This window comes from Watersipora subatra, chromosome 9 (genome assembly GCF_963576615.1).
Source record: "Watersipora subatra chromosome 9, tzWatSuba1.1, whole genome shotgun sequence".
NCBI lineage: Eukaryota > Metazoa > Bryozoa > Gymnolaemata > Cheilostomatida > Watersiporidae > Watersipora > Watersipora subatra.
Genome location: NC_088716.1, coordinates 42,478,115 through 42,488,597, shown reverse-complemented (window position 1 = coordinate 42,488,597; position 10,483 = coordinate 42,478,115). Strand labels below are relative to the sequence as shown.

The following is a 10,483-nucleotide window of genomic DNA, read 5'->3' as shown; positions in this document are numbered from 1 at the left end:
AGTGTGCTTTTGTGGCCGGGTTACCAATTGATGTAGCTACCCAGATAAAATCCATTTCAGCAACTAAAAAACTTTTGTTGTCAGAGTTGGCCACGAGAGCAAGAATGATTATGTCTAGCAATGGTGGAGCACAAGGAGTCTGCGCAATGGAGTATGTAGGCTCAAAACCTGCTGGACAGATTTGTTCAATTTGTAATGGCAGAGGTCATGGAGCCCACCAGTGCCCATCCAAGGTTGTAAGGAGTGCAAAAAGGCTAATAAAGTGTTACAACTGTCAAGAGCTTGGCAATCACATAGCTAGGAATTGCCCTAAGGTTAAGGGAAATGAGAATGGGGGAGTGTCTGCACCGGATACTTTCCCCGCTACAAGTCACTGAACAAAGAGGTGCTACCATTTATTGATATATATGTAAAAAAAGTATCAGCAAGAGCTCTTGTAGATGCTGGTTGAGAACAGACTGTGGTTTTAGATGATTTTTGTGTTAAATTGGGTAAAAGGCCTAGCGGTCCTGTTCGAATTGTCAGCATGTTAAACGGTAAAACTACTGAGTGTAAGGGCGAAACTGTTTTAGAAGTCAATGTCACAGGAAAAGAAGAGCTTCCTCTGCAGTGCTTGATTGCGCCAGCACTAGTAGGTGGAGCACAAGTGATATTGGGAATGGATGCTATTGCTAAACTCGGTGGAGTTAAAGTTGATGTTCACAATGGTGTTACGTTTGGTGGTGAGGTGCCAGTGATAAGTGTTGGCACAAGACGCCAGAGTAGTTTAGAGATTGATGATAAAGATTTCATAGCATGGTTTGATGGTAGTGCATGGTTTGTCAAATGCAAATGGAAAGATGATGAACCGATTCTACAAAATCATTGCTCTGAATACAAGATAAATGATGATGACAGAAAAGAGTTTGATGAAGAAGTGCAACGCTGGATAGATGATGAATGGCTGGAGTTATATGATAGCATAGTCCATGATCATGTAGAGGGGATAATTCCATTGATGACTGCAAAACAACCAAACAAGCCCAATAAGATTCGCCCTGTTATGGATTACCGTGAACTAAACAACTATATTCACAGTAATCCAGGTATTGAGACTGCGATTTGCCAAGAAAAACTGCGAAATTGGAGGTTAGGGGGAAGCAAAGCACGTCTGTTAGATTTGAAGAAGGCTTATCAATAAATTCATATAGAGCCCAGTCTAAAAAAATTCCAGGCAGTGAAGTACAGAGGTAAAACGTATCTAATGACACGCATGGGATTTGGTATGATTGTTGCTCCCAAGATAATGTCCAAGATCATAGATAAAGTGCTCTCATTGGATGAACAGATTTGCAATGGAACTGATCACTACATTGATGACATTTGGGTAAACAAGGAGGTGGTCCAAGCTGATGTTGTTAGAGCTCACTTACTAAGGTTTGGACTTGTGGCAAAAACCCATTGACACTATCAGATACTCGTGTGTTGGGTCTTAGAGTAAACAATGCAGAAGATGATTAGTACAACTGGAAGCAAGATGGTGAGTTGCCTGTAGTTTTAGAAAAGGTTACAAAAAGAGACCTTTTTTCCATTTGTGGCAAACTAGTTGAACATTACCCAGTTGCTGGATGGTTAAGAGTTGCTTGTAGCTATGTAAAGAGATTGACTAATGACATAGACTGGTCTGAAATAGGTCCTAGTTCTGTGAAATCTTTGTTGGATGAAATATTTCAAAAAGTACAAAAGCAAGACCCAGTGAAAGGCAAGTGGGATGTCAAGAAGACCTTTCAGTGTACTGTGTGGTGTGACGCCAGCAACTTGGCTCTTGGAGTGTCTCTGAAGGTAGATGGTAACACTGTTGAGGATGCAGCATGGCTACGTAAAGAGGATGATGGTGCTCATATAAATGTTGCTGAGCTAGAAGCTGCATTGAAAAGAATCAACCTAGCGCTAAAGTGGAAAATGACAAATGTGCAAGTGATCACAGATTCAGCTACTGTTTATGGGTGGATAAATTCAGTGATAGAAGATACTAAAAGGCCTAAGGTTACTGGCCTCAGTCAGTTGATCATTCAACGTAGACTTGGAATTATTGGTCAGCTGATTGATGAATACGGGTTAACACTAATGATCAAATTTGTTCCATCAGGTGAGAACAAGTCGGATGTCCTAACCAGAGTACCAAAGAAATGGCTACAAGTTGTTGCATGCTCAGGTGTTGTACTTTCTAACACAGATGAGAAAGAAGACGTAAAGAAAGTTCATCAAGACCACCACTTTGATGTCAGCAAAACCCTGTATTTGGCACAGAAAAAGCTTGGACGAACAATCAAGAAAGACATAGTTGAGCAAGTAGTGAAAACTTGTCTTATGTGTAACAGTGTAGATCCTCATCCAATCAAATGGGATCATGGTCAGCTAAATGTAGCAAATGTATGGGAGCGCCTTGCATCAGATATCACTCATGTGAACAGTCGACCTTATCTGACTATTATTGATTGTAGGCCTAGCAGGTTTTCTCTTTGGTTCAAACTGGCTAATGAAACATCAGATGTAGTAATCAAACAGTTGGACAATGTGTTTCGAGAACGTGGACCTCCTAAGGAGTTTCTGAGTGACAATGGCCCATGTTTCACAGGCGCTAGAATGAAAGAGTTTCTGCAGAAATGGAGTGTAAAGCAGATCCTCAGCTGTGCCTATAAACCTACTGGAAATGGAATAATTGAAAGACATCACCGTACTATAAAAAGAGCAGTCATGAGAACTGGTAAAGGACCTGAAGAAATGGCATATTGGTATAACAATTCACCAAACTCCAATGTTATAGTGCCTGTGGAAGAACTATGCAGCTATCGCAGTGACTTGGCAGGGGTGACCAAATCGACAGAAATACCACAAAAGCTTAGTGACAATAGAGACTGCAGCCTTAACCCATACAAAGTTGGAGACACTGCTTATGTCAAGCTAGTTAATGCTAGGTGCTTTGATAAGTGGAAATGCCAAAAAGTGACAAAGATAAATTCTAGCACTTCTGTTGAAGTCAATGGCACAAATAGGCATGTGTCTGACCTGAGATTGGCTCATCAAGACGACACTGCAGATGGTATACATGCATCAACTAGGCCAACTAGAAAGTCTAATCAGGTCGAAGTTGAGTTTAGTACTTCAGACCTGCTCGATAACAATGTTTAGTTGAATCGAGAGCCTGTTGACTCTGATCTCGATCAAAATAGTGACTTTGAAAACAGACCTGTTCAAGATAGACGTCTTCCTAAGTAGTTATCAAATTTTGTGCTGTAATGGTTGTACAAGTCAGTTAATCCTGAGATCTATTAGATGTTATGCTGTATGGTTTTACAACAGTTGATCTTGAGATCAAGAGGGGATGTAGAATGTATTGCCTATTGCCTATGTAGAATGTACAGCCTATTGCAACGATTATATTACGTCATGCTTGATGCAATGACTTTGTGTTAGAGATTCAGTTGCGTTTTGAATTTGAATAAACTGAATGTTTGATAAACATACCACATATATATATATATATATATATATAGGTTTGGTTTAGGCTAGTTTTGCTGACTCAATTCGGGCTTAGAATGGTATAAAAATGAGATGGCTTGACAGATAGGAGCCTTGTTCTATCTCTGCTCCACCTACAATCAACATTTGATAAACGTTGTTTGAATCAACTTGTACCAGCCTCTTTTTCATTGCTGCTCCATGAGTTGATCATGAACAATACCGGCCACTTAAAGATGTGATTGTATCAAATTTTAGTTGATTTTAAAAGAAAGCATTTTTGGTCTATCAGCTGATACCGGTATGTTGTTTGTTGTGTTAGACGATCTCATCGTCAAGATATTTGAAGATTAAAAATGAAAAAATTGATCGCGGTAAAAACGCTCAGGCCAAAAAAACATGCCCAGACTTGCCCAAAATGATGTAACGAGAGATACAACCTGTCTCTATCTCTCGTATTCACATCAGCTATTGCGATAAAAGTCTAGTCCTGCGCGGCTCTATTGGCATATATTTTATTTTGTACTAGCTGTGCTACCCCGCGTTGCCCGGGTAATAAAAAGGTCTGGTCAGAAAATTGATTTGTATTTAACATATAACAAAATTTGCCATTTTAACTTTCAAACTACATATCATGAGAAAAGTGTTTTGTGTAATTAAAATAAGTTGAGAGAGAAAATAAAAACAACTGTAAAGGTTTTCAAACTTTGTCAAACCATTTTTAAACTCATATTTCTTCATACCATGAGGAAAATGTTTCGTGCAAGTCAAATAAATTCAAAAAACCACTAAAAAAACGTTTAGATGTAAATGTGAAATAATTAGCAAGTAATAGCTAAATTAAGTCAGTTTTGCTACGATTACAATAAAAGATGATTCAGTAATAATACAATTAATGCGAACTGAAAAAAAAACAAAATAAAAAACTTGATTATGTAGAATTAATAATAACAATTCTTGCATAGAAGTGTGTCTATAAAAATGGTTACTGTTCCACCAGAAGCTTATCCATTAAAACTTTGAATGTGGAGACACTCCTACTCTACGGGGACTCTTCCCACGGAGACAATGCAATTGTCCGCGGGAGAGGAGTTAGCCTCGACTCCAGATATAGTAATTGAACCTTACAAAAATGTTTCTTAACAGAGGTATCGTAACGCTTGGTCGCATCGGTATAATAATCAGCGAGCGCAATAGCCGGAATGTCAGACAGACATACTTTGAGAAATATATATATGCATATATTTGCCCATGTTGCTATGGTGGCTGATCGCAGCCATTTGGAAATCTTGTAATCTCGATCCGAGATGTTCATAATCTCGGATCGAGAATTTACCGAGGACGGGCGAGGCTGAATCTGGAAGTGCAAAGGTTTAGTTGGTGAGAAGTTGAGTCAGTAATCTTTTTGTTTTGTTTAACAAACTAAAACATGCATTTTTTAAGACAAATCTTTAATTAAAAATATGACATGTTTTCTGTTGCCTTCCTTTTCGCAATCAATGACTCACGAAACGGTAACATAAATAGTTAAAGTGAAATGAAATAGAATCTTCTCAAGCTCTCAGAATGGTAACAAAGTGGACAACTGTTTTAATGCGCATTTTATTTGTTCATATCATAATCGTAATCAGTCAATATTTTATGTAATACCACGTTACAAAGGTGCAATCATATTACAATGTATGTAGGATATTTATCATATATATGTATGAACGAATACAGAAAAATTAATGGTGTATTTTGAGAAGATTTTTTTCTATTTTTTGAACATGTTATCATTTTTTCCTAACACGAAAAAACTGCAATAAACAGCTATGTAAATACGTTATGATGTTTTGATGAAAGATCTCATACTTTTAATTAAAAATTTGCATTAAAAAATGCATATTTTTTATTTTGTTAACCAAAACAAAAAGGCTACTGACTCAACTTCTCATAATAATAAATAAAATCAGAATAACAATACAGATTATTCGAGGGTACCAAACCCCCTCTCTACCCTTGCGAGGCATAACCTTATACCAAAACGTTTCCTCCTCGGGGCTAATTCCTCCCTTCTCGGCAATTCTCTTGATTGTCCGGTGATTCCTCTCGACGATTCCACTGCCACTCGGGGCGTAGGGGGTACGAAACTTCAAAGAAATCCCCTATTCGTCAGCAAACTGTGCAACAGTTGCTGACCTAAACGCCATGGAATTAACAATTCGTCACATGGCCCTCACTCAATTACAACAGTGCGCAACTGAGCTACGAGGTGCGCTGCCGTTTCACTTGGCAAGTGACGCCAGATTGCGAAACGTGATGGCCCGCAATCAACCACGGACAGGAACACCTGGCTGCCATAGTGAGTCACGTCTATGGCCACCCGGCAACAGGTCACCTCAACAGCCAAGCTGCCTGTTTCCACGAGGTTCTTACCTCTCAGAACCGGGTCAACGTGCTGACAGGTCTCACAGCCAGCTCGCGCTTAACCTGCTCCCATGACAAGTCACTGCGTACTTGCTGAGCAGGTACAGTGTCCTTTCGACGCCCAGATGGTGAAGCAAATTCGCCGTCCATATAGCATCCCCAAGGCTCTCGCTGGTGAAGATGGCAGCAACCATGCTCACAGCCTCACCTCCCCTCATCTCTCGATGCCCAAGCCACTTCTTGGGCACCTTTGTCATTCTATCCGCCTTGTTCTCTACCGTAGGAACAAGACGCATTGTGACCGATAGGCCATACTCGGTGATCGTGTCACGAATCACTCCAGCCGACGCTTTACCAGCATTTCCGTGGCACCTTTTGTGCGAACACGATGGTGCCCGTAAACTGTATTTGACATCCAATTGACAACCGTGAAAGAATCAACCGCCAAAGTGAAAGTTTTAAACACCCACTCGATGGCCAGGTTAATACTTCGTTCTACAGATTCCAACGGCAACATTAATGTGTGAATGGTCTGACTCCTTCAGCTACGACGCATCTTCAACAACGCTGCCATCGACCTCAACTGCAACACCGAGGCCCAGAGAGCTGGCATCCATCCACACAATGACCGAACCATTCGGTTTTACATGCCACGGACTCCTAACAGGGTCTTCCCGACATACCCTGGTAAAAAGCTCAATAGCACGACCTGACCTCCTTTTCAATGGAGGCATTCTCGGCTCTGTTGCATCCTAGCCGCTTCAAGAAGCTGCAATAGGGCCGCAACCACCCAGCCACTAGGTAATGACTGACCAGTCGGCCACAAAATGAGAAAAGCTCTCTTTTAGTCAGCCCAGCTGGGTCAAGACGTATTTTAGAGAGTGAAGTTCCCTTGACATTTGCAAATGTCCAAGAGTATTTCTCTTCAGAGAAATTTCTCTTCAGAGGATGGGCGCAAAAGTCACGGTTGTTGGGTATTTCTCTTTAGAGAAATTTCCAACAACCGACCTTCATCAAGGCCCTCGGCTCTTTCGTCGCCAGTCCGTACTTAGCAAGGTGCTTCCTCAGTTCCTCCATGCCAAGTACAGACTCCTGCACTACTATATCATCGATATAGTGGTCAGTTCCCTGTCGGACCTGCTCATCTAGTGAAAAAACCTTGCCTAGGATTTTGGTCATGATCCTAGGCGCACACGAAAGCCCAAAGCCTAAACGTGTCAACGCATAAAGGGCCCCCTTATACTCCACGACCTGATATTTTCACAGGTCCTCCAAAACATGGATCTGTAGATACACGAACTTGAGGCCGCCCTGGACAGTCAAGGACTGTCTCGCAGTACACTCTTACTGTTTGCATGTGACTTCCAGCCTGCCCCTGTCACGCCACCACCACCTTGGGTCCCCTTGATGTTATGAGACACCCGTAAGCCTGGCTTACACGGTATCCATATGGAAGGATGCGGCGCCCCAAGTTGCATCTTCCTGATCAAAACTCGGCTCATCCTCATTGAGCCCTGCTGCCGCCTCAGGCAGTGGCCATACAACACAGTCCCGTACAAAGTGATCCGTGCGACTGCACCAGAAACACCCGGCCCTCTTACCAGAAGAGGTCTTTGCCGCCCCTGTACCAGACGAAGGCCGCTTAACTCGTGGGCAGTCTTTCACTCTGGCAGCAGTGTCAGAGAGCCTGTACGCAATCAGCGTACACAAAACAATGTGCTCCAGCTCGCACAGCCGCTCGTACTGTGAAAGCCACGCGGTTACCTCAACTGCACCATCACCAGCAAATGGCTTTATTTGCCAGCTCAGCCTTTTTAGTATAAGCCCTCGGGCCTGATTAACTAGATTCGCTAGAAATGCGGCATCCAGAACCAAAGGCACAGTTTCAGCGCCCACAGCACCCTGGGGTGGCTGACCTCTTCGCCATCGGTAGATGGCTCAGCCTTTTGGCTGCTCCCGGGCTCACTCATGGCTCGCTCGTGCTTACCTCAGCCCAGCTGAGTAGCACCATCTAACAACAAAGCAAAACATATATAAGCCGAATTAGCTTGTAAGCTTCTAAGCAAAAAATACACAGTACCAGACTGCCAGCAGTCACACTCCCAACCTCTCCTTATGTCACTTCTACTCCATCTGCACATTTTCCCAGAAAACACCATAGTGCCAGACTACTCTAAGAGGTAATTTACTCACGAGTCACCAAGATCCAAACAGACGTGAAAGATGGTTGACCTGTAACACCACGAAGAGCGCAAAAGTCACGAGCTACCCAAACGGAGCTCTCATCTAGAATGCAACATGGACGATTCCGCTCGTCCGGTGACGCATACCCACAAACTCTTCCAAGCTACCCTCGAGCACCATGTGACTACTAACTCATAGTATCATTCATTGTTCTCAAACTCATAAGATATGTCTATGTGTCTAGTAAAAACGAAGTTGACACTCCATACTAGACAACCGGATAAGCAGTTTATAGCCACGGCCTGCAACTGGCCAACTATTGAGTATATCAAATTGTCTATCAACTTTCTGCAAAAACACAACGAGAAACTACATTTACTAACATTGGCTGAATTTTAATATATACAACTTATATAAGTTACTACCATTAGCTACTACTAACCAGCTACTAGCAAGCTTATAACCAGCTACTACTAGAACCTGCTAACCAGCTACTAGTAAGATACTAATCAGCTACTACTAGCAAACTACTACTAACCAGTTGCTAGCAAGCTACTACTAACCAGCTACGAGCAAGCTTCTACTCAGTTACTAGCAAGCTTCTAACCAGCTGCTAACAAGATACTAACCAGCTGGTAGCAAGCTACTAACCAGCTACTAGCAAGACACTAACCAGCTACTACTAGCAAGCTACTACTAACCACCTGCTAGCAAGCTACTACTAACCAGCTGCTAGCAAGCTTCTAACCAGCTGCTAGCAAATTTTTAACCAGCTACTAGCAAGCTTCTAACCAGCTACTAGCAAGCTTCTAACCAGCTACTAGCAAGCTTCTTCTAAACAGCTACTGCTGTACTAGTGCTGCTAATTCAGGAATAAAACGCTAAACTCACATGTCAAATGATATATCCTTAACTCTCCGTGTTTCAGGGTTGTCGTAGTGCTAGCAATTAATGGCAAAACACTGATTTCCAGCAGATAATTGAGTTTTTTCTTGGGATAACTATAATCCGCCATTTCACTAATTACAGCCGGAAGCCACCATAGCATTGTTCAAGATGGCGCTCAAATTGTCGCATGGAAGTTCATTGATTTAGATAGGCCCACCGAATTATACTACCCCTGAAATGGCATTGGCCTATCTAAACCAATGAACTTCAGTGCAACGATTTGAGCGCCATCTTGATTACTGCTACATGGGCTTCTGGCTGTAATTAGTGAAATGGCGGATCATAGTTATCCCAAGAAAAAAACTCATTTATCTGCTGGAAATCAGTGTTTTGCCATTAATTGCTACCACTATGACAACCCTGAAACACGGAGGGTTAATGATATAATTATCATCTCACTGGTGAGTTTAGCGTTTTATTCCTGCATTAGTAGCACTAGTACAGCAGTAGCTGTTTAGAAGAAGCTTGCTAGTAGCTGGTTATTAGTAGCTTGCTAGTAGTAGCTGTTTTGTAGCACGCTAGCAGCTTGCTAGCGGATGGTTAGAAGCTTGCTAGTAGCTGGTTAGAAGCTTGCTGGTAGCTGGTTAGTAGCAGCTTGCTAGCAACTGGTTAGTAGTAGCTTGCTAGTAGTAGCTGGTTAGTATCTTGCTAGTAGCTGGTTAGTAGCTTTCAGTAGTAGCTGGTTATAAGCTTGCTAGTAGCTGGTTAGTAGTAGCTTGCTAGAAACTGGTTAGCAGTAGCTTGCTAATAGCTGGTTAGTAGCTTGCTTCTGTTACTACTCACAGCCAGCCTTTAGTGAACCTTTACCTGATTTTTATTATTTTACACATCACTATCGTTGACTGTTTTTACTAGAATTAATTTGTACTGCTGGTTGATTCATCTTGGCTGGTGTTGGAGACAAAGTAAGTGCTGCTAAATTCAAATAACAACAGTCACTGTTCTCATAGATCAGGAGTTCCAGTTACATGGAACAAACTTTGTCACTTTATTACATCATTATCACTAGAACAAGTTTTTTTCAATAAAGTAAACTTCTGTTAGTTGATAAGAATGTTTTAAAACATAAAAAACATCCTGAGCATCAAAGGTACATTTTTCTAAAAGGTTGAAAGTCAATCTTTCAGTTTTTTCTTTGTCAATAAAAGTTTCGTCTAATTATAACTGACTATAAGACCACAAATCCTAATCTGTATGTTTTTTTAATAATTTGATTACCTAGTTTTCTTATCATCAGGTTTCCGAGTAAAGAGAAAGAGCCAGAAAGATGGCATATTTGGTGGACTGTTTCCAGGCGGCAGGAGATCCCCAGCAAAAATGCAACTCTATGTAGTGCCCACTTCAATGAGTCTATGATCGATAAAACTGGTCAAATACATCAAATACGGTCAAATCTAGAATTGTTCTTTAATGCTGTGCAGAGGTGTGGTATGTAGTACAG

At 41.5% G+C, this 10,483-nt stretch overlaps 1 protein-coding gene across 1 annotated transcript; it reads left to right on the top strand.

Moving 5' to 3' along the window:
• The first annotated feature begins 1,252 nt into the window (after positions 1–1,252).
• On the top strand, positions 1,253–3,171 carry LOC137405085 (uncharacterized). Its single transcript, XM_068091311.1, has 2 exons — positions 1,253–1,416; positions 1,629–3,171. The coding sequence occupies exons 1-2, from the start codon at positions 1,253–1,255 to the stop codon at positions 3,169–3,171; spliced, it is 1,707 nt and encodes a 568-aa protein (XP_067947412.1).
• The last annotated feature ends 7,312 nt before the right edge of the window (positions 3,172–10,483 follow it).

Coding starts and splice junctions, on each gene's coding strand:
- LOC137405085 (XM_068091311.1), top strand. CDS start 1,253: ATGGGATTTGGTATGATTGTTGCTCCCAAGATAATGTCCAAGATCATA. Junction 1,417..1,628: donor GTTAGAGCTCACTTACTAAG/GTTTGGACTTGT, acceptor AGTTGCTTGTAG/CTATGTAAAGAGATTGACTA.